Source organism: Tinamus guttatus, unplaced genomic scaffold (assembly GCF_059628265.1).
Source record: "Tinamus guttatus ecotype Peru unplaced genomic scaffold, ASM5962826v1 Tinamus_guttatus_pri_ptg000915l, whole genome shotgun sequence".
In the NCBI taxonomy this organism is placed as follows: domain Eukaryota; kingdom Metazoa; phylum Chordata; class Aves; order Tinamiformes; family Tinamidae; genus Tinamus; species Tinamus guttatus.
In genome coordinates, this window is record NW_028289449.1 from 558,096 (window position 1) to 583,095 (window position 25,000).

General features: G+C 41.8%; 1 protein-coding gene across 1 annotated transcript; it reads left to right on the forward strand.

Annotated features, from left to right (window-relative positions):
* The first annotated feature begins 1,463 nt into the window (after positions 1-1,463).
* Positions 1,464-13,221, forward strand: SLC13A5 (solute carrier family 13 member 5). Its single transcript, XM_088538010.1, has 12 exons — positions 1,464-1,568; positions 2,971-3,099; positions 3,957-4,093; positions 5,408-5,622; positions 7,569-7,740; positions 8,864-8,986; positions 9,199-9,411; positions 9,931-10,052; positions 10,318-10,436; positions 11,651-11,812; positions 11,914-12,051; positions 12,724-13,221. Exons 1-12 carry the CDS (start codon positions 1,464-1,466, stop codon positions 12,856-12,858), a joined length of 1,770 nt encoding a protein of 589 aa, XP_088394136.1. The 3' UTR covers positions 12,859-13,221.
* The last annotated feature ends 11,779 nt before the right edge of the window (positions 13,222-25,000 follow it).

Sequence of the window (25,000 nt, forward strand, 5' to 3'; positions counted from 1 at the left end):
CTGCTGGGCTTTACACTGGAGTGAAGTTTCTGCTATGTTGGTGAGATACCCAGAGGGATTGCTGCTAAAGATCTGGCAAATTGGAATCTGCATAGATCCAATTGGCTACTGTATTTCTGGGTGGACATTTATCGCTTTTGCAAATAGAACAACTATATTGGAATATCTTGTTTTGAACAGTCACTTAAACCCCTCTGGTCAACAGAGGACAAATAGTGCAGGATGTAGCCAGAGCTCCCTCAATATTTGGTGTGGGATCTGAAATGGGGCCTTGGTAAGATTTTACTAAGTGTTTGCAGGATCAAATTTTTGAGGTGATTCCTGCTGCCATCGATTTCAGGGGGTTGACTAAAAGCAATGCACAAAATGTCAACAGATTCTTTATCCTTATTCCCCTTTCTAGTCCCTCCCTCCATGCTACCCGCTGTCCCTTTCTGCCCTTCTGATTGGGCTTGCCATCCCTTCAGTAGTGCTATTGCTTCTGATTGTGTGTCTGCACTGTACACCAAATCACTGAAATGAGTGGGATTAAATATAATTTTTGAGTTAACCTTTCTGGGTTTTCTTTAACCCAGGTTACAGACACACAAACTGTCTCAAAACAATGGGCTGTGAAGCACAGCCATGCATGCCTGCACAGACCTTTGTTTTGTGGAGAACCCTGCTGTGGTTTTAACTCTGCAGGCCCCTCAAGTAGCTTGTTCCTTCCTCAGCACTGCTTAAATGAGTGAGAGATCCTCCTCTGACAAGAGGACATCTGATATTTCCAGTGCGACAGAAGCCTTGTGCCAGCACCTTAGTCCCTGCAGATAACATGCACTGTGAGAGTTGGGTAGCAGCAACTACTGGAAGCTCTATGAACAGGAAGGATTTTCTTTAAATACCCCCATGTGTGGAGCAAGAGAGATGCCCTGGTTGAGATGGGGGCTCTGGGGGCAAGACCAGCGCCTGTGGGGCAGAGAGATTCCTGTGGGGAGAGCAGGGCAGCATGAAAGGGGCAGGGGGTGGTCCAATGTCCTCCATGGGTTGGGGTCCAGGCTGGTGTCTCATTGTGGCCTGGGGTGCCTGGGTGTTCCCTTGGGTTGGGGTCCAGCCTGTTGTCCACTTAGGGCCTGAGGTATCTGAGTGTCCCCTTGGGGCTGGGGTCCAGCCTAGTGTCCCCCTTGGGGTTGGGGGTGGCTGGATGTCCCCTTGGGATTGGTACCTAGGCATCTATCCCTTCAGGGACGGGGTTTGGCCTGGTGTCCCCTCAGGACCGGGGGTGCCCGCTCAGGGTGCAGGCCCAGGCCGAGTCCCCTCGGCTCCCTGGCCGGCCGGCCGGTGCCCGCGGGGCTGTGGCGCGTCCCGGGCGGCCCCGGGGCTGGGCCGCGTCCCCTCGGCGCCGGGCGGGCGGCTCCCGGGCGTCGCCCCTCGCGCCGCCCCTACTTAAGTGGCAGCGGCGCCGGGCGCGTGTCCCGCAGATCATGGCCCCGACGTGCCCGCGCTGCCCGCGGCGCTGCCGCCGCGCCGCGCTGCTGCTGCTGCCGCCGCTGCTGCTGCTGCCGCTGCCCCTGGCCGTGCCCACCCCGGTGAGTGCCGCGACCCCGCAGCCCTCCCGTCCCCTCGTGCCCGCGCGCGGGCCCTGCCCCGTCCCGCCTGGGGGAGCTGCCCCCAGGGCCCCCGCCTCGCCGCGGGGCTGCCCCGAGCGCCCCTGTCCGACCCGACCCGTCCCGCCGCGGCCGCGCGTCCCGGCAGCGGGGCCAGGCGGGAGGCCCCGCGCAGGCTGTGGTGCCCCCTCGCCGTGCCAAGCGGCGGGTCAGCGACACCTCGCCACCTTCCCGGCAAATTGCAAAACCTCCTTTTACAGTATTCTAGCGCAACAGACCTTTGGAGTCTATTCCAATCATAATGCTAAAACCAAGCTTTGAGCTGAATGACCTGTGTCATTCAATGTTACACTAGCAAAAAAAGTCTCATGCATGTGTGCAGACAGCACTGCCACCCCTTCTGGTTTCCCTGGGGAAGTAATATCGCCCTGCCTTTCAGCTGAACACAGGGGCTTCAAAGCAAAATTGATTTCTGACTGTTAGGCATTGCTACAATTAATATGAGGAAATCTGATTTCCCTGAAGTATCTCTCTGATTTTCCAGTATTTGTAGGAATTCTGTGTCACCACTCTAACCTGGGAAATTACAGTATTTCACAACAGGAGTATAACACAGCAACTGCTTCTTCAGCTCCGAGGAAAGGGCAGATGACTCTTTCCTGTGAACTGTCTAGAGACACCAAAGAAACATTCTGTGACTGTTCCTATAAATCATAGTTTTATACACACACACACACACACACATATATATGTATTTAATCCAATAACTTTGGTTGTTTGAATTGGCTGTGGATGTTGTAGTTAATATATAAGTACTTACCTAGCCATAAAGAAATGATAAGAGAGTTCCCTAAGAACTTCTAAGTTGTTCAGAGATGCAGTCTGTTTCTGCGCTCAGGTGTCTGACTAGATATACCTCAAGGACAGTTCCAGACAGTCTAAGTATCTACACTGGGAAATTTAGCCATCCATTTTAAAATAAATACTCAAAATATACACTCCCAAATCCATAAGCACTATTAAAAGTTATTGACTTCTAGAGCAGCAGATAAGATGGAATCTCCTACTTACACTGGCTGCCAACGGGCAGCTGAACCTGGAGCAATGTGCTTACCTGGCTGTGGAAGGGTTTTCCTTCACACCCTATGTTCCATGTGGCTGCATTAGAACAACTGAGGCAAAAAAAATCTGTTTTTTTTGCAGATGACTTCAGAACAAAGCTCAAAGTGCAACAATTTAAATCCTCATGATCCTATAGCCTGTTTCTGCATACCTGGTTAAGCTGACAGCAAAGGAAAATTTGGTCACTTTGCAATAGATCGGAGTGTTTCTCATATTTAAGAACAGATATCTATGCTTAAATGTGTCTTGCATTGTATTGCAGGAGGCCAAATGTGCATATGTCATCATGGTCATGGCTGTGTACTGGTGCACTGAAGTCATCCCACTGGCGGTTACTTCTCTCATGCCTGTTGTATTTTTCCCTCTGCTTGGAGTTCAGGACTCTAGAACAGTAAGGATGAATTCAGATTCAATGTGGGTATCCATTGCTCCAATCCCTCAATCAATACGCAGCAAATAGGTTTAATATGTCTGCCACTTCTGTGGTGGTTTTCTTGAAAATACTAACCAGTATTCAGCATTCATGTATGTGAACATGCTGAGCTAAATATACTTTTGCCAGAAGATAAAAGTGTCATAGAGGGGAAAGTCCATCTGTAAGTGAATCCATCTGTGAATTCTGCTGGAGAATATCCCTGTAATGCCAGGAGCCTGTGGAGTTATTCTTGATGCAGTAAGAGGGGGCTGATTTTGAGGCTGGTGTGTTCATATCCATCCTATGAGACCACTGTTACTTTTAAGTGCAGTTGTATCCTACAGCAGATTTCAAAGTGGGGCTAACTTCCTCTGAAAGGGTAGATGTTGCCAGTAAGCGCATTGTATCCCCTCCAAAGCTCATTCTGCTAAAGTATGACTGTGTGCCTGTGCCAGGGGGAGGACAGTGTTCTAGCCCAAGGGAGTAAAGCTGTATCTGTAGGTACTGTAGCCCAGGCTTACTACTGGCCAAGAAGGCAACAGGGAAGGGCGTGAGTCCTCAAGGTGTTGAGAAATCTGTTTTGGAGCGTAGCATCCATGGTACCTATGCAACGCTTTGAGCCCCTAACAATCATTAAGTACAAAATGACAACAGTTTTCTATTTTACCTCATTTTTTCTCTTTTACCTACCTTTTACCTAACTGCTCCTGCTGATGATGTTGGGGTGGGGTCTGGTATGGTGAAAGGCTATGGGACGGTGGAAGGTGATGTGTGCTGGTGAAACAAGCAAGAGGCTGCACTGAGGCTCCTGACCTACCTTCTCTTTGTTTCAGGTGTGCTTGCAGTACTTAAAGGAAACAAACATGCTTTTCATTGGGGGGCTTATTGTGGCAATTGCTGTTGAACAGTGGAATCTCCACAAAAGGATTGCGCTGAAGGTCCTGCTGATTCTTGGGGTGAAACCTGCATTGTAAGAGCATTACCTGACCCCTTTCCAGCCTGTGTCAGGTCAGCTGAGGTCCAGGGAAGGTGCGCAATGGGTGGCATGGAAAGGAAGCTCCAATTATGTTTTTGTTGCCCTTATACAGGGTTACCAGGGATGAAGTCTGTCCACAGGAACACTTTACCATCCTCTAACCAAGAACAACATCACAGTAGAACCCCTGTGACTAAAGTGTGGCCAGCTCTCTCAAGAGCTGCAAGGAGCATTTCCACAGATTCAGTATGAGCTGATTCAAGCTAGGATTTTCTCAGTTTTCTGCTAAATGTCTTGAATAGACTTAAAATGTTTTTATATTAATTTCAGTAACCAACTCTTCTCTTAAAATTTTCACTGAGTTCATGGTTTGATCCTTGGATGAGAGCGTTCAGGTGGAATTTAGTTTTCCAAACATAGGCATTCATTTCTGATTCAAATAGTTAGTCTGTGCAGTCATCAAAAAGGGACAGGCATTTCCAGAGATGAAGTTCATCTCCCCTGAAACTTGATATCTAAATAGGGCAGACAATTTATGTCCATCTACTGCAAAGCAGTAAGTAGAATCAAGGTACCTATGTTGTTCATGTATGAAGTCAGCTGAGATTAAACCTACTCTTGCTTTCTGTAAAACTATATGTTAACTGTGCTAGCATTACCCAGCTGACCTATTACTGTATGTGCTGTCTTTCATTAAGTGAATTAGGAATTTGAATAACCTCAATAACGGACCCTGCGATGCAGGGTCCTCCTCACCATCTCTGTGAATGCAAGTACAGTTAGCACGTAGGAAGCCATATTCACATGCTCATTTTGAAACGATTAAGTGATCCCAGCTCTGTGGTTTGAGTTAAATCTAGCAAAGGTGGTGCTGATGAAGAGCATCCCGTGTCCACTATTCTGCATCTAGAGCCAAAAGCCAAATTTGTAAGATCCAAAAGTTTTGTTTTCTGTATTAATGGTACTAATCAGGAAAATAACATTTCTTTAAGTTTGCTCTTACAAAACCACCATTTTATTTTAGTCTGGCTAAAATTTAGATGTTTGCAGCTGGGAAAAAAAAAGATGGCAGACTTAATCATATGCAGACCAAGGAATCCAATGCCTTTCTGGGATCCCTTCAGTGGAGGTGGCAGAGATATTCTAGGGAATATCTCTGGCAATTGAGACCTTCTTAGAACTGGATCCTTCTCACATTGCTACACATACTGCTGTCTGGGCTCTGCTTTCTGGGTCAGAATGACTGTACTGACTAGCAGTGACTTTTTTTTTCCCCCTCCCCTCCTCTGCCTGTTTCTCTCTTTCCAGCCTCATGTTGGGATTCATGGGAGTCACTGCCTTCCTGTCCATGTGGATAAGCAACACAGCCACCACTGCTATGATGGTTCCCATTGTGCAGGCTGTCTTGGACCAAATGGACAATGCAGAGCAGGATCTCAGAATGACAGAAGCAGCCAGCGGGCAAATTAATGCAGTGATTGAGTTGGAGGAAAAGGACACATCTGATCCCACTTCAGTGCAGGGTAAGGGACTGCTAAGGAACAGGGTGATACTCCTGAACTTGCAAAACGCAGAGCTCACTGGCCTTAGGCAAATCCTATGGACCTTTCCCAAGGAGAGAGAATGGTAACTTGAATGGAAACCCTGAAATGCATCACATGCAGGTTTTCCAAAACGGCTTCATACTGGTGGCTGCCATTTTGTTGTTCTTAGTTCTAGATCCAACACAGATTTTTTTGTCTTTTTTGCAAGCAGAGCTCATCCCTCCCCAGTTTCCCTGGAATTAACTGCCTGCTCAGGGATGTGAAAACCATTCTGTGAGAAATATCTTTCAATATTCCCAGCATCCTGTGTTTTTTATTGGTGGATGTTGAGTTCCTAATTCAGATAAGAATATTTGAAACACTTTGTGCAGTCTCAACCTATTATGGTCCTGGTGTCATAAATATGCCTTTATTGACCAGAACATGTGCAAAGACATCGGGAAGAAGGCGGAATACTTTAAAAGCTATGTGAAGGGGGAATTCAGCATCATTTGAACAAGAGCTTTCTCTTCTACTTGTAGATAAACTGTTTTTTGGCAAACTAACTATGATCTTATCCTGCGGCTTGACTCCTCCCTTCCTTCTGTCTGTGCTCAGACTCTGCAATAAGTTGCACTTGACTTGACCCACTCACACATTCTCTCTCTCGCTGGCTTGCTGTTCTGGTACGGAGGGCTGTGTTGTATCATTGATGAACAGAGGTGCCTTTCTCTTTCAAAGGAGGAAGGATTATCCTGGGCATTTTCAAGGAGATGTGATTTCACTGAACTAGCAAATTGTTCAGCTATGATTCCCTGTGTGACTGTGCAAGAATGAGTGCAAATGCTGGTAGTGTGTGCCATGTCCCATAGTTCAAGCCTTCTGCCTGGGATAAACCATTCCCCTCTTGTGGATCACACGCCCATTGTGAGGGAGAACGGCGCCCATGTGCGACCAGACACTGCCCTGCTATGAGGCTGCCACAACTTCCATATTCATCTGGTCTTCGAAGCATTGTTTAGACAAGACCTTGATCTTCTCTGAATTGGATCCTTACCTCGTTTGTGGAAGGAGGATGCACTATGGCTGTGGGAAGCTCAGGCATTATGCTTATGTGAGATATGCGAATCCACAAAAAAAGCCCCCTAGCCACAGAGTGCTTGATAAGGTTGCTAGTTTCTAGATTCTGAACAGTTGTATTGAAAACAAGTTTTCATATTTGCAAATGCCCTCTTTAATGTTGATTATTGGCTCTCCCAAACAGAATTCTTCTGTCACATCAGTAATAATAATTTTGCTGGATTTCTGTCTTCTTAGAAGGAACTGCTTGGCCTTGCTTACTAGTTTACCCCTAACTTATAGTGAAGGTAACCAGTTTGTGTGAAAAATATTCTTAAGCATCGAGTGGCTTATAATTGCCATAAATGCCTTGTCCTGCTCAGTTAGTCCAGTCAGACTTTAAGATAGTTTGTTAATATCAGAGAACAATGGACACAGCAGCAAAATTTCATATTTGATGTAAACTGACATAACACATTAACTTCAGCACTTGCATCAGACAAGTTTTTTTTGTTGTTTTTTTTTTTTTTTTTCCTGTTTGCTTGTTTTCTGCCATATCCATAATAGTCAAAGCTAGTTGGGTTCTTACTCTGGCACTGAAAGTGTTCCAGTGAGTGAGATATCTAGACAGTGTTAAGCTTCTCTGTGAAATAGGAAATTGCTGCTGGGAAGCTGTGGCGCAGTATTCTTGAGACATGTAGACCAGGGCTATCAGTCTTGTGCTAGCATCGTAACAGCTTGTCATGAACATGAGTCTAAAATATTATTATCTTTAAAAATTAAAATAAATGGCATAGACAAACCAGAAGCACTGAGTCTATAGACCCTGTCTTGAACTCTCTGCCTCCCTCGCTTTACCTGAGGCAAGTTATGTTCCTTTTGTCTAGTCATAAGCAATGGACAAGTCCCTGATGACCCCACATCTTCTGAGGAAAAGGAAATGAAGAAACGTATATGTAAGGGAATGACACTTTGTATATGTTATGCTGCCAGCATTGGAGGAACTGCAACGCTCACTGGAACAGGGCCAAATCTTGTGTTGAAAGGCCAAATTAATCAGTAAGTGATTCTTGCTTTTCCTTCCACTTGCACTCTCTGAGTTTCTCAGAACAGGCTAAAGTCTTAGTCCACAGCTTCAATTCCAAACTCTAAGCAACAACCAGTTGATAAACTGAGAGTGAGCACTATGTATAAAGTGACGGGCCTTGCTCTGCTGCTGCAGCCTTTCTAAGGCAGAGAGGTGTTGGTTCTTCTGTCTCCTCCTTCCCAATTGAAATGCAGCACATCAGAGGAACTGCGGAGAGGAGCATGACAAGAATGTATGATTACCGCTTCTCATAAGCACACCAGAGAGAGCTAAAAATAGCATGGAAACTCCTGTAAGGTTGTTCCTCCGTGCTGTGGAAACTGCATGGATCTTGTTGTAAAGCAGATATGCACAAAACACTGTCTTGCTGAGCTTGAGAATTGAATTAAATGCAATCATCTCTGCAGGGGAAAGTCTACAGATTCCACACCAATTGCTGTACATTACTTCCTTCTTTTGGAGAATCTGAGCCTCAGCATCCACATTATTCATTGGTTTTAACACCCAACTAGCCAAAGCAAAACTTCCAAGACCCAGCTGAAAATTTGCTATTTATATTTTTTCTCCAAATATCATTGGTGGAGGTACAGAGAAAAGTTGTTGCTACTAAAACTCTGCCTTCATTTTTTTAAGCCTAGTAGCAACTTTGTCTTCTGTTGAAGTTAGCTGAAGTGCAACTATTAATTACAAGTAGGAGAGCAAGAATTGTCTCCTCTAGCATTACAGACAGGGAGGAGGAAAGCAACATGTTGCTGGAGAATAAATGAGCAGGTGTGCTGGAAATGAGAAGTACCTAGAAGGTGTAGGATTTTTTTTTTTTTTTTAGCAGTGTTTGCTTTACTGAGGCCTAAAAAAGCAACAGTGAGCTGCTATATGCATCAGGGTAAAATGCAGTGAAATTAATTGAGGATGATTTAAGACCTGCTCTGAAATTCAGGGATTTTTTTCTTATTGACTTCGGTAAGATATATATGTTGCCTAAAATTATTTGTAATGATTGTTTGTGATTAGCTAATTCTTACTAGCACATATTATAGAGAAGGTGGATTCCTAAATGTCTTGACAGTAGAGAAAGCATCGTTCTGTTCTTCTCAGGTTGTACCCCAACAACAATGATGTCGTGAATTTTGCTTCCTGGTTTGGGTTTGCATTCCCAAACATGCTTCTGATGTTGATACTAGCTTGGCTTTGGCTACAGTGCTCTTTCATGGGCCTCAAGTAAGTATGAACTATATGGTATTGAATAGATGAACTCACTAAGAACAAGTTTCTGGACTTGTGACAAGTGAGAAGCCCAGTGACAGGCTATGATAATTTTGCAGCAGACAACAATTCCATTTCACAGCAGCTTTTGAGTGAAGTGAAAAACCTGTTAAATCTCCCTAGTATGTAAATACTTACAGTATTTTCTCCTTCCTTTTTTCTTAAAGCTTTAAAAAAAGCTGGGGCTGCAGAACAGAGAAAACTGCTAAAGAAAAAGCTGCGTACAACGTGCTGAAGGCGGAAATGAAGAAATTAGGCCCTATCTCTTATGCTGAATTCAATATCATTGTGATATTTGTTTTGCTAGTTCTGTTATGGTTTAGCAGACACCCAGGCTTTATAACAGGCTGGGCCTCAAGACTCTTCCCAAAAGGAGAAAAGTAAGTTTTTTGTTTTGTTTTTCATCTTGTACCATTTTATCAATGAGTATATCCCCATTCTCTTAGACTCATCTTTGACTTCTGGGGCCATTCATCCCAGCCTTTTCTGAATTCGTGTTTGTTGGGCATGTCTTACCTCTTGGATGTGAGATCAAAAAATGATCTTTGACAGTTCAAAGTACAACGAAGATGAGAGAATGAGACATGGAGCAAGCTGAACCTCCAAAAGGAAGAGAAAATTCTGTAATTCTAGTCTCTATCACATTGATGTACTCATTCATATTTATTTGTAGGAGCTTCAATAAGTTGTGGTGTCACCGAGCATTTGGTAATACCATCTCTAAAAAATAGTGTATAGAGAACCTGGAAAACTAGTTCTGTGATTTGAATGTCTCCTTTATGTAATGGCTCTGCCATGTTAAGAACGTTACAGCTGTGATGGCAAAACAACCACAGAATCACTTGCAGTGCTGGAAGGGTATCCTAATTTCTAATTTATCTCCTTTTTTTCTTCTTTAGGTTTGTCAGTGATGCCACTGTTGCTGTTTTTATTGCCCTGCTACTATTCATCCTTCCTGCCAGTAAACCCAAATTCATGAAATGGAATCAAAGCAGTTCTGACCCTGAGGAGGCTGAAGAAGGTATTTTAAAGAGGAATTGTGAAATTGTTGCCAGGCTCCTGCTAATGGTATTGAGAGAAATATGTGCTGGAATTGCATGCTTCCTCCCTCACTTCTTGGTCAGGACTGGTGCACGGACCCCATTCGTTACCACTACTACCCTGAGATGTGTGGGTTTCCCAGTAACGTGCCTCTGCCTGCAGGTCTCCACTAGAGTCTTGTGGATCAGGAGCCAAAATCTTTGCACTCTCCCAACAAGAGTTCTGCTTTTCACTTCTCACTTCAGATTTGACAAAGCCATTTTTATCAGCCCCGCTGCTAGAGTGGAATGCAGTTCAGAGGAAGATGCCTTGGAGCGTTGTGCTGCTGCTGGGAGGAGGCTTCGCTTTGGCCGATGCAAGCGCAGTATGTTCTGACATATATGTCTCCCACTTAAAGACAGACTTCCCTCGTTTGTCATCTTGTCCCACACGTACCCAAATTCAGGCCCAGTGAAGATCTAAAAGTGGAAGGAGAGTTGAATTCTTGTGTCTCCTTCTCAGGAATTTGTATTCTTCGATCAAGTTTCTCCAATGTGTTTGGGCTCTTGGAGTCTACCAAATAGTTTGGGATCTTCACAGGCTGAACAGACTAGAAGAGCAATGTTTGTGTTGTTGCCCTGGCTCCAGCCCTGTTTAGAAAAATAGAAGTAGAAAATACGTATGAAAGTTTCAGAACCTCTAGAGGTGTAAATCTGCATATTTAAACCAAACCATTACTGAAGTGGTCAGGAATAAATGCCTGGTGGGTAGATATTTCCATAATTGTTTACATTGGGGTTTCTCGAATCTTTGAGTCTGTCGAGTGAGGTATTGCTTTCTGTAAGCCCATGGTTTGATCCAGTGTTCATAAATTCACAAAAAAAACAGATGAGTTCCTGAAACAGGCAAGAATCTTGAGGCTAATCATGTTGATAACTTAATCGCTACTAAGATGGGTCTAAATCAAAGCTTTAAATTTCAACAGTGCCAGACTTTGGGGAAATTCCTATTAAGGTCTAAATTTTGTTTAGTAAGTTTTAAAACCATATGATAAATGAAAGCTTTGGAGTGCAATATTCCTCAGTGTTTGGACCTGGTGGCCACAGCCTGTGGTCCTGTCCACTTGGCTCAATAGCAGAAGGCTTTGTAAGATGTTTGTGTCAATCCCTGTTAATACTCAGAGCATTACACAAAGTCAGGATCCTCAGAAACCTTAGAAGGATATATTGGAGGATATATCCTGTGAGTGGTTCATTAATTATTTGCAGTACTCTCAGAAATAATGTCATGTTTAGCAAAAAAAACATATCTCAGTAGTCAAAGTGTGAGCAAGTATTTGGGTTCCAGGAAAATCAAAAAAAGTGGGACTAAGTATCATGTCTAGTTGGTAAGGAATTTCCCTTAGTGTCTGAGAAATAACATTTTACTTCTGTGAATGTTGTTTCTTCAATTTGTGCATGATCTAGCTGTGCCTTTCAAGTGTCTGGTTTCAGGCATCCTTTAGTATTATTGGCCAAGAACGTTATACATAGTGATAGTTCCTTGTTCCTAAGCCAAGGTTTCTAAGCCTCACTGAAAAACACTTTTTATGCTTGCCAGGACTCTGGGCTCTCAGCTTGGTTGGGTCAGCAGATGACTACGCTAGGATCTGTCCCACCATGGGCCATTGCTGTAATAATTTCATTTGCTATAGCTGTCTTCACCGAATGCACCAGTAATGTTGCCACTGCCACTCTCTTCCTTCCTATTTTTTCGTCCTTGGTAAGTTTAAAATCTCTTTCTGTCAAAGTTCTGGAGTATGTTCTCTCTGCTTTTCCTTCTGAAATGCCTCCAGTGTGATGACTCTTTATCTTGTACTGCAGGCCACATCTATCAAGATCAATCCTTTGTATGTTATGCTGCCTGCTACTCTCAGTGCGTCCTTTGCCTTCATGTTACCTGTTGCAACACCTCCAAATGCAATAGTGTTCTCCTACGGCCACATCCGTGTTTTGGATATGGTAAGAGGATTCTGTTTCTTTTCTCTAAAATTCTCCCTTAGCCTAGAATATGATGTAAGCTTAATTTTTTTAGCTTCTTCTTGTTTACTTATCTTAATACTTCCAAAGTACTAGAGGGCCCTTATAGGCAACAACCAGCTCCAGATGTCCCTCTCTTGTAAGCCATTAATATTTGAATAAGAATTTGCATCCCTAAAGCAATAGTACCTTGTTCACAGGCTTCCACAGACAAACAGCCCAGTTTGGAATTCAAGACTGGCAAATCACCAGTCTCAAACACAGAAGGGCTAAACTGCAATCAGGGCCTAGGGAATTGGCGAGTATAACTAAAGGCTTGACTGTGACTCCACAGGAGCCGAAAGCAGAAGATACTGGTCAGTTGTCCTAGGCTGAGGTCCTCTGATTGTCTGCTAGACCACACAGTGCCAGGTTCTCTGCCCACACATGGCCAGTTTTCTAATTGGGGATGTGCAGGGGCAGAAACTGTGCTTTAATAAAAGAAATGTGTTTTACATTACTCAAAGTTCCTGGACTAATTACACAATGAGTGCTCAAAAGCTTTGCACAGTCCCCAGTATTTCCATTGAAGTGTGAACAGAGGGCCGTTATTTGCTATTTCGTTTGGTTTTTGACAGTTTGGCGCTTTTTTTTTTTTTTTTTTTTTTTGGGCAGGTTAAATCTGGAATAGTGATGAACATCATTGGAGTCTTCTGTGTCACACTGGCCATCAACACATGGGGAAGGCCTTTATTTGACCTGGACACATTCCCAACCTGGGCAAACAACACGCTAAGCAGTGAGCAGTGAAGAATGCACACATCAAACAAGGAAAGGACTCTTTATCCTACTCCCCATTGCCTGAAGACCTGTAGAGAGTCTTGTCACAACTTTAGATCCAGGGCTAGATGTCTGCTGCTTGGAGTCGCATGTCAGATGTGGCACGACCAAATTCAAACTTATTGAAGTCAAAAATGAAGTCTAATTATATCACCTGGGGTATCTGTGTCTGGATCACAGGTATGACCAAGTGATCCAATGTACCTCCAATCAACATGGAGATGTAGAATTTATCTTGTTCCAAATAAAGAGAAGGCAGGTTATTGTATCAAATGGATTGAACTGTTGTATGAGTAATATGTACTTGTAAATCAGTAAATCATTAACAGAACACTGCATATATGTAAGGGCTGACAAGTTATTAAGTCTTACATCCACAAGTCAGTAGTGGTATAGAGAAACCTCTGCTGTCACTTGCCTAGTGTAAGAAAGCGTTCAGTTATGTTACGTTATATTTTAGTCTGGCCTCCATCTATGTGGTGGAGTCCTTCCAAATCAATATTCAACTACATTTTCCATTGGCCTGTTTTTCCTCCCAGTCTCACCACACTTAGACACCCTTGTTGAGGACTGAGGTAACATAATTCCTCACTGGCCATGATTCTGGTGCTCTCTTGGGGAATGAAGAGGTAAGGCTGGCTTTATTTTTCTTGCACTGTGGGATTGGTAAGACAATGAGTCAATCTGTGTCTTGGACCCAGGTACATGTGTTTTCACATGCCAATCAGTGCTTGGTTTGTGCCAGTCTGGAAGTGACAGGTGACCTACAGGACTTCACATCTATCATGTAAGTTCCTGATTTAGACTGTGAAGTGCCTTATCAAGTAACTCTAGAATTGTAGAAGGGAGACAGGGCCTGAAAAGGGGCTCTAATTAAAGTGGAAATAGCCTTGTAAATATTTAAGGACCCAGATTCTGGGCCTTCGACTAGCTAACAGCAATGGGAGTTGTCTCATGTACTTTGGAGATCAGGTCCTGTGAGAAAAGGCTTTTCTAGCACCTGTTTACAACTGCTATCAGTTCTCCATCACAGCTCTCATTTCTGAGGTGGCAAAAGTCTGCATAAAGACTGATGCTGGACTGAGTGCATTTTGCCAGCGATAGCTGGATTTTTGTATTAGCCCGGGAGACAACGTGAGAGGGAAGTAAGGTAACGTGTTGTAGTGGAAAGACATGGTCAGGTCAAGGCACAACCTGAATGCTGCTCCCAGGCTTGCTGTGAAGCTTCAGGAAGGACAATTCACCTCTTTTCAAAAGTTTCTCCTTCTGAAAAATGGTACTTACCTACTACACAAGATTGTTGTGGGCACAAAAGAGGTTAATTCTGCATCTTTAGTTATTCCTATCCTCCAGAAAAAGGGTGCAAGGTCTGGCCTCTAACATGGTAATGTATGTGGAATATTGGATAGTTTTGTTATTGATTTGATTGTTCTTTACCGAATTGGGAAAATAATTCATATTTTACCTTTCAAAGTGAGGAAAGTGTTTAGTCACAAAATCACCAGGTGCTTTTCTGAGCAGAAAACTACTTCAATAATTTTTTGATTTTTTTTGCCTGTAAATTTTTTTGTTCTTCCAAGGTGCTGGGCACCATAAACTCCCCACTTACTGTTGCTTTTGGTGCCTCCAAAAATGTATTTTTGTCTAACTAGCTTGGGTCCTTGTGGTACAGCCTTGTACCTCTTCCATGGACTGGCAGAGCCAGGACAAAGCAAGTTAGGATGGGGTTTTGTGGCAGATTCCTCATGCAGAGTCTGTCTAAGGAAGAGGCTAGTTCCAGTGCGAAGAAGCAGCTTGGTGACAGACTGGTCACCAGCTGAAGCTTATCACAATATTTGCTTGAAGGAAACCAGGGACAGCTGGGCAGTTTCTGTGCTTTGGAAAGCACCACTCAAGGCCTATTTACCTCTGTGGGTATTTAAATGCATTTGAGAGAGTCTTTTTCTGGCTTGTGTTGTTGCTCATGGACTGTGCTATGAGGACATTTCACCACTTCAGGGTAGCTCTCGGTGCTTGCTCTTTGCCACTGAAAACAGTGTGCAGGGAACATACACTGAAGGCTGTTCTTGAGCTTGCCTATCTCAGTACCTACAGATGGAGCTGCTGCAAAAGCTGTAGCATTTGCACTTTCTTGTTCCAGGTGCAGAAGGGAATGTTCTGAAAGTTTCCTGACAGGGAGAAAGTGTCCTCATCACAGTTAAGGGATAAGTTCCCTTTGTTGCTGTGCAAGAAAAAGAATGTTATTTTATTGATTAGACACACAGAGATGTATCGACAAGAATAGCAGGGAAGCATATGTACATATGTAGAATAAAGAACTCTGGTTGTATTGTAACTGTTATGTAGTCACCTCTCTCTACTCTGCATATAAAATCTTTATTTCTTAGGCACTCTTATGGCATTCTGTGATTGACTTGTATTTAATTTAAATGGGTGAGTTGAAGAATTGGAGCCTGGCAAATAAAAAGTGAATAGAACTGTCCTCACTGTCAAGAACTGTTTCTTGTGGAACACAGCAGAGCACTTACTCCTGCATTACTTTCACTGTAGTATGGTGATTGTTCAAACTGTAAGATCTGGGAGATTATACACCACAGAATCAGACCTGAGCAGAGATTTGGACAACCGCTTTAAGTACTTTCAGACCTCCATTTCCATGGTTCTTCCTCTTTCCCCAACTGGCTAACTCAAGTTTGCCTTTTTGAAAGTGCTAGTGGGACCAAGTCAGGTGCCATACTGCATGAGCTTTTCACTTTAGCATAAAAGATTATGTAAAAATCCAAGAAACATAATTCATGTTTTAAAATTATGTACAAAATCTCCAGCGTAATAGGCACAAACAGGCTTTTCTTCAGCATCAAGCAGGCGTGTCGTCCTGTTCCAGTGCCCTGCTATTTACAATGAGTGATGCAAGGCCCAACCTGCTTTGTTGCTGGAGCTCAGTTACATTTCTTCCCAGCATTACAGAGTAAGAATCATGACAGATGTTCATCTTCGATGGGCTTTTTTTCCCTTGTGCCTCTAAAGGTCTTAGTTCTAAACACAAAAATTTTGGTGGTATAGAGACATAAAAAATCCATTTTCCCTGGCTTCAAAACATGCATGACCAAAGGCAACAGAGAGTGTGGGAGGTTGTTGAGCGTGGGCTTTATGAGGATGGTTCCTCTTGGCCAGGCAGAGCTACCAAGTGGTTCCTGTTCTGTCAGGTGGAGGCAGAGCGTGACTCTTAGCGGCTCGTGGCTGTGCCTGCTGTCCCGCTGGAACAATGTTAGGCAATGCTGCCTCTAAGGAGCTAATTTAATGCTTTCCTATTTTCTGTTCGTGCTATAGACTATCCTTGAGTTTGTCTTGCTTCTCTCAGGATACCAAGTTGCTAATGCTGTTCCTGCAGTGTTGGAAGTGACATGAGTATCTCAAGCCTGCAGAATCTCAGTGTGGTCTGCTGTTAATAGAGGGTTTGCTCATGCTAACATTTAGGACTGTGTGTTGGCTTACTCACACATACTATTGGTTAGGGGGGAATGGTTACAAATGCGTGAATGAGTTGGTGAATGCCCAAACTACAGGAAAATCTAAAAAGGAAGGACAAATGGATTTTCAGTCTCCGTACGGAATGTATAGAGCTAAGGCAGGGAGAACAAAAACCTTTCAGCTTTTCACTATGTGATTTAGAAGTTTCCAAATTGAGAAGAAGGAGAAAAAAAAAAAAAAAAGACCCTGGTTTACTGCGGATGAAGAATTAATCTTCCTTATCTTCCTTTAAGTATCACTTTCTTCTTCTTTGTCTTCCCGTAGACATCTGACCGAGCCTTACATTTCAAATAGGGCTACATTAGACAGGTCACCTCCTCGGCTGGTGCTGTCCACTGAATATATAGTTGCAGCAGTTAATTTCAGCTGTGTGCCGGTCTTGGTCAGACTCAGTCTTTGCTTTATTCAGATCTTGTTTTCCAGCTCACATTTGTTACCATGCAAACGAAAAATAATCTTCTAGCTAAAAAAGAAAAAAAAAATGATGACAGTGTTTTGGGATTGAACAGTGAGTGGAATTCAGCACAGAAAAAAAGTAGATCACTAGACAGTCCTTCTTCAAAATCCAGTTGAGACCTCTTCATCCTTTTTGCAATGATGGATCATATACTCTTTTGACATGTTTGATTTACTTTTTTTTAAATGTCTCTTCAATACATGAAGTGAAATGTGTAGTGATGAATCCTGATCACTCAAATCAAATGACAGATTGTTTTCATAATGTTTTTCTAGTGGGAGGGGAATAAGCATATGACCCCCCTGCCATTCACAGGGAGGAAGGGAGTCCTATCACCGTGAGGTCCCAACGCTTTTGCGCATGAGCAAAACCTCAACAGTTCATTCAGTGTGCCAACAGCAGCTGCTCTTCCACACCTGAGCAGACCCCTCTTGGCTGTATCTTTGCTGGCCCCTTTGTGTGCATTATGTGGTGTAAAGATGACTGCCATGTGCTATGGACTGCACCTGTACTGCGGCATCTAGCTGACATGGTCCTGTCCTGCGCAGAGCACCTGGACCTACCTGAGCCTGGCAATATCACACAGTTGTCTACTCTACAGAAGTATGTGAGGAATACCATAGCTTGATAGTGTGATTTGCTATACAATTAATATTAATGACAAAACCAGTAACAGTGGACAATGATGTTGTTATTCCAGCCCTATAAACATTTTCTTAGGAAACTTAATCTTAAAATGTGGTTTTGCTTAAATAACCCTGACAGAAAAGAGGATTCATGTGTCAAAATTTGGTATTTTAGCAGAGGGTGCTAGCTTTTCTCTATCGTTCTAAATAAGTTAGCGATGGTTCAAAGACTTTCTGGACTTGGCATTTTGCAGCAGTGTGCTGGTAGTATAGTTTGTTTCATAAGCAGGCAGGCTTTGCAAGACTTTCTTTTTGTTTGTGCCTATAATTGTTTAATTTCATTGATGTCATCCCCTTTATTTTTGAGACTGGAGGTTATCGAAATCTTCACACCGAGGAACTCATCAACGGAGCTTCTCTGACTCCTACCAGCTGCCAGTCATTGTATTTGGGCTATTAAAGGCCGGCTACTCTTCTAATGCCAGCAAATTCTGACTGTACTAGTCTGTTCATAAATATGTTCATAGATTTATGTGGAAGGGGGTTATTCTGAGTATCTCATGTGAATGTGTGCTGTAGGATTACTCAATTAAGAACAAGTGTATAAGGAAGTGGGGAAAACTGAGTGAAAAAAATCTGAAAGTATGTGTATTAAAGAAAGGCTGTACAATCTGAAAGCAAGGAACCAGAAGCTGATATATTGATGCATTTTTTGTACTTATGGACTAAGTATACCTTAAACAGTTGCTTAACTCTTCTGTTTTCATATTAAATGCTATTTTTAATGCTTGTCATCCTGTAAAGCCATTAGAAATATGCCCTGCCAATTCATAAGTGAAGAAAGACAAAGTGATACATCCTACTAATTGCTAGACAGTACTGTTAAAGTCTGTGATTTTTATCAAATTTCATGAAATTTGCTGTGATTCTTAAATCCCCATCTCCCAGCGTTTGTCTGAAGCGATACATAAGCCTAAAGGTGTGACAGCAGGGGAGGAAACCTTTTGAACATAAACTCTAAAGCCTCAAAAAACAAAAGTAAGTAAAAGAAAATCACTGCTTCAGTTTTTAATTACTTGGTTTTAAATGCAGGCATGCAATTTTGAGGGTTTGGCTTGTGAATTTTTGCAGTGATTTGCAGTGCTTAGCAATACTGAATCCATGTTAATAGAACATGGCTTTCCTAGTCCAGTCCTTTATTGATTTTTCCTTTTTTGTTAAGCCCCTGTCCCTTTTTTATATTTGCCCTTTAATGTGACTCTTAATACAGAAGTGAAATCTGTTTATCTACAGATTCTCTTTTTTTTTTGTAGCAGTAGCGGTAAGTTTTCCTTAAATTGTTAAATGTTATTTGATCTGTAATTTATCATTCCAGTGCAGTAACTGTCAGATGTACTAAAAAAAAAAAAAAGTGATTTTGCCTGGTTAGTGAATAACTGCCTTTTCATGGTGAATGAGAACTTGCTTCTTCCAGAGGGAAGGAATTGCTCTCTCCTATATGGAATAGAGGTACTTGCAGCTTTTGCTTTGCTTTGGACTTGAATTTTGCAGGCTGAATAGGGCAGATGCAACCAGTGAAAGAAGAGATCGTCCAAAGCACCTTTTCAGCACATAAGTTATAAATACAAAATGCACAGTGCTTACTTAACAGAAGTCTCCCTACCCAGGCATAATAATCTTTGCAGAAGTGAATCATTAAAGTGAGATTTGAGCATCCTTTCTTCCATTTACCATTTGCATGGAGAAGGCAAATGAAGTTGTGTGCTACATGTTATCCCACAGGGCAATGGCAGGGTCAAGATACTGCCATATCCTGACACTGCAACCTCTTCATTACCTTATGGTTTTGATCTAGAACTTCACGTGGGCTGAGGACATCATAAATGAGGAGTAAGTTATTCATCTCTACAGAAATGATTAGTGCTAATATTTCCTGTGAATTTACCCCAGATATATGGGAGCTGGCATCCTGATCTCTGGCCTGCAGCATGCTACCTCCTCAGTCATCCCAGCACCAGCATTAGCACAGTTGCACAGGAATCTGGGTCACGAGGTGGAAAATAACCCACAAATTGTTGTATCAGAGACACAGTATTGTTGAGGAGAAGAAATGAACAGCCGAGGCACAGGAGAAGCGGGACTGCGATTTACGTCCCTGCGGTTTTCGCAGGCGCGCTGCAGGTGTGCGCGCCTGCAGGCCCCGTTGCTGCACGGCAGCTGAACGGTGCATGCAAACTGCCACGTGTCCTTGGGCGGACGGAGAGCTTCAGTCTTCAAGCAACGGCAGGAGAGCTGTGATCAATGGGGAGTAGCGTCGGGAGGAGGTAGGATTCTTTTTTCGATGTGTATAGCTCATGCTTCTGTATGCATCTAGATGCTTAGCAAGATGTTTAGCAGCTATGCAAAAATAGAGCCAATTACACTGAAATCCAGGACTACATTTTTTCTTCCCATTTAGTTTTTTTCTGGAGCTCTAGGTCAATAGCTGCCCATTCATTATGAAATAAATATGGATTGTAGATTCTGGTCATAAGGAGGAGGCCATTTCTTCTGTAGAAAAAAAAAAGTGTTATACTTCTCATGTTTACTTAGGCACTTTATTTATCCATATGAAATTACTGTCTAGCCTTCTTTCGCACACAGCCTTTCAATGAGTTTTCATAAACCATTCCAGGTCAGAATGTGATCTTCACTACAGCCCTCATAAAACATGCTTTTCTTTTAGACAAACCATATTCCTAACAGAACTAAATGTTCTAGATACTAGAACAAAGTACATGTGTGAACTATTCTTGAACTATTCTTTGTAAACAATAACATGGGTTGGGACTTACCAAATATTTTAGCAGTCTAGCTAAATATCAAATTTTCCAGAAACAAAGACCACAAAATCATTCAATTAAAGAAGGATTGTTTCTGGAATAAGTATCTCCTTATCTTCAATACTATGTCTTTTTTATGCAGATTATTCATCCTCCAGTTACTAAAAACAGAACTTCCTCTGAAAAAAGTGTCCTTTTAGATTCTCTTTGAAAAACAGAAGCTGGAAAAAAATTTAAACATCTTTCCCTGTACTTTTCTAAAGATGTCTTAGTTCAGAGCTCAGCTATGCATGTATTCATATCTGTCTAATTATGTGATTCAGACCAATGCAGAATAGGTCTGAATATGTCACCCTAGGATACTCAAAATGAACAACAGGTTAAAATATACTCTCTAGGGATTCATCTTGAGAACCAACTTTGCACTTGTTTGAAGGGTGATCGAATAAATAAGTGTGAATTCTTTGGCAGGCAGTCAGGACCAAGCTCTTTGCAATTTCATTTTGGGGTGAATGTTAAAAATACTAATGGTGACCCGTATACAATACTGGGAGGCATCAACACCACTTATTAGCTTTATGCAGATGAGAGCTCCAAGTTCATATACTTTGTAAAGCATTTGTAAAGCCTGCCTAGCTGAGTCGTTCTTTAACTAGAAAACTGCACGATATATCAAACTTTTGCAGCTTTTGAGTGCTGGAGCTGTTGCAGGAAATTTCAACCAGACTGAGACTCGTTCACCTGCAAAAACAGAACCCAGCAGCCTGTTAAACAGCTAAGAGATTTATCAGAGATGTACATGGTGGCTGGACCTCTTTAGGATGACTGATTCTGACTTAATTTGCAGCTCTTGCACTTAGGAGAGAAAAGGGCACAAGATTTTAAGAATCAAACTGATCTGACTATCCTCCACAAACTGGGAATAGTTTCCAGGAATCCTACTGTCCTGAATGTGGACAGGACACATGTTCCTCTCCTTTCTTACCTCTTCTGAAGGTTGCTGATAAAGAAGCTGCCTATTCCTGAAGAGAGGGAAAAAAAAAGCCTATGAATAACAATTCTTCCCTGCTGTGCCCTTCTGCACTGGAGTTATAAAAATTTAATCAGAATTATTTGGCTGCACTTGAGAAGTATAGGTGAAAGACACTAGGAAAAATTGTTGCTGAGGGGAAATTGTTGCTTAAGCAAATTGCAGAGAGGCTATGAGAATGCTGTGATTTAAGACAAAGTTTGGGAATGATTTCTTCTTTATCTTTTTTCAAAGTCCTAAAAAATAAGTGTTTTTGTGCAAGGAAGGATTTCAAGGGATGGAGATAAGGCTGTCATTTTCTGGGAGCAGGAGGAACTCCTTGACTATCATTTTATTGTTCCCAGAGATGTCACTTAATTCTGGAATATGACCCTTTCACTCATACAACCTAGCATCTGAGAAGTAGCAATGGGATTCAGAGGCAAACTCTAGAGAGGCTCAAACTGTGTCTCCAGCTAATCCAATGGATTTGTTGCTGCCACCTGCTCTTCCTCTTAGTTTCACAGGAGAAAAAAAAAAAAAAGAAAAAGAAAAAAGTTAATGGACTTGTTGTTTCCCTCTCTGTGGATTTTTTTGAGCACTGAATTCTTTAATGACTGCTGAAGATCAACTTCAAGAGACAGAGTTTGGAGAGAGAGGTGGGCCCATGCCACCTATACTAGATATATGAGAGAATAATGGTGAGAGAATAGCCTGAGCAGCAATAAGGAAAGAAGGAACCTCTATCCTGTTCACACACTTTTACATACCACTATAAATCAGTGCAGATTAAAAGCAGGATTCATTGCTTCAAGAGTCTGTAGATAACAGCGATGTTGCAAAGGCTAATAAAGAAGAAAAGGTTAGTGAGAAAATAAAATTCACTTTTCAAGAAGTCAGAGGGCAATAAAAGCTCAGAATCCTTTCTACCCATTTTCAATCTTGTGTAGGGATTTCTCTTCTTTATAACAAAGCTACTTGAACTTTTTTCCCTATCACTTTTGTCTGCATGTCCACTGCTAGCAAACCTAGCCATGTTACAAAACCTGAAATCTGAATATTTCCTGAGCACACTTGAGATGCTACATCTGCAGCTACATCTTCCAAGAGAAAACATCTCTTCTACTTGGCAAAAAGAGTGATTTTCTCTGCCCTCTATATTTTTATATCAGCTCTGAGGAAATAATTGAAAGACCTGGAAACTTTGAAAATGTGAAGTTTAAACACTGGGATGGTCCTCTGCCTTGTAGTTAGTGTGTGTATATTATGTGGTTTGTGGTTAAAGATTCGCATAAAATGATGGTTAGTAGAAGCAGTCAGGGCATTTTTTTAAAAAAATATTCCATTTCTAAACATGTTGTGGGGTCATGGAAAATGTGGATTTTGATTTGTAGTAATTATTTTAGTTCCAAAATAGATTTTGAACTCTGCCCAGTATTTAAGAAGCAGTCTCTTATTATCACATGTAATAAGAGATTGAAGTGCAGGAGTGCTGGGAAAGGAAGAAAGGGGTTTTTTTTTTTTTTTTGTGCAGGGTCACTATCAGATGACAAGGTCAAAGTGACAAATGTCACATAAAAAGGTTAGTGTCACAACTGCTGGTAGTAACATTACACCTGAGTATGACCAGTGGCACCTTTGGATATTTTTATTAACATTCTCTCAGGCTCCCCTGCCCTGTAGCTGAAGAAGCTGGAACAGCTTTGACTGAAGCTTCCCTCCAGCTTCAGGTTTGACAGAAATCAGTGCCAAAATGTTTTAATCTGATGTATTAGGCTCATTGAACTGGTATTCTGTAGCAGACCTGTACATTTTAATTGGCCTGTACACATGCGAATTCCACAACCTGTTTTTACGAGTCTCTACCACTGCAAGGTCAAAGACTTTGTCTCAAAGTCCCAAGGTGAAGTTAACTGGGACTGTTTTTGGCTTTAGGCTGTAATCGTATGGAACCTGCAGGTCAGGTTGGTCCCTTAGATGACCAAGAATAACTCAGGGACAGTGATAAGTCAGCAATAATAAGACAGCATCAACCTCATGATCATTTATGTCCCTGTCTGGTCCCTAAAACAGACTCTGTAGAAACAGTTTATGCAATTATGCTGTTCATGTGTGTCTCCAAATACTTCTAGGATCCACTGGTTGATTTTAGGCTAGATTGCTGCATAGGAGAGTCTTGACAACATATGTACCTAGTTAGAAGAGAGACCTGTAATGCCCCAACAATGAAAAATATTACAAGGAAATCCAGAAGACAACTTTGACTGTAGAGCAAGGCACTGCAAGATTGGCAACACATTCAGCCAGGTGCAAAGCCAAAATGTCTGTCTCCAATGAAATGAGCATTACTCCATGAGTATCTTTAACGTGCAGCCGTCTGGAAGGTTCAACCATCCAGAAGCTGCACATGTTAAGTATAAGGGATGGGAACAAGAGCTGTTCTCGCAACCCCTTTCTTTGCAGCATCTCTATTTCTCTCGTCTTCCTCATTGATCAAACAGCAGTACAGTTTGCCTTGAGTGAATGGCTGGTCATTTTTAACATGTTTCTATTAGGTTTCTCTGTATTCCATCTCAGGCATCTAAATATTTACTGGTTGGTATTTTGGCACTTAGTGACCAGTGATTCAACGTTTAGCGCTCATCTTCCACTAATATTTTCAGCCTTTCCCTCTTGAGTGTCCGAAGTGGAGGTGGGGTGATGATTGACTAAAAACCCAGTTAAGAAAATTGAAACAATTATACTGATCTGAATATGCTTAAGAGAAAGCAAATATGTATACACAAATATAGGTATATATATATAATAATATTGTAATGAAAATATAATGAAAAATATATATATATATTTTTTAAAAAAAGGATCTGACCTTGATCCTTTTCTTTTTGCCAGGGTTAAACTGTAGGACTGCAAAGTCAGGCATGCTAGAAATTATAATTATAGTGATAGTTATAGTTTCATATTTCTCTTAGTTGTAATGTTCTATATAAAACTGTACATTTAAAAAAAAATCACTTTTTTAAAAATAGAGTGGTCTAGAAAAAGGCATAGATGGGTTGCTCCCATTGAGCTAGGAAAAATAGCTATCTGGCTGAGACATATTATTAATTATCACACATGAACAAGGAAAAAAAAGGAGCCACAAAGATGACAGATCAGAGAAACTGCACTCTTATGCCAATTAATCTCAACATATTTAAATTAAGATTTTTAACTCTGCAATAGAATAAGAAATAAAGTTGAATGTAATGCAAATAACGTGTCAAGACGTGCTTTATCAGTATAATTCTGTAACAATTCATAAACTGTAGGCTACATGAAGCTACTTAAGTTTATATGTTAGACATCATTCAAACAGTCTACTACAGTCCTAAAGTTTAAAGGTTACAGTCCTTGCTTAAAACAGTTATATTTAAATTTGCTTCCTAAGAAATCCAATAATTTTGTTTACCTGAATGCTGTGTAATCTTAACGATAACTTGGCTAGCATGCAGCTAAAGAGGGTTTATATTCTTGCCAAATATTTAAGTAGGCATTCATGACACTGTAACAATTTGTGCACCACCTTTGCAATGACCAAGAATTAAAGTTATTTTCATCATGTGTGGGTGAGCTTGTGGGTAAATTTGTACAGGATACTTAGAGTTTTACTTGCCAGCAGGAAGGA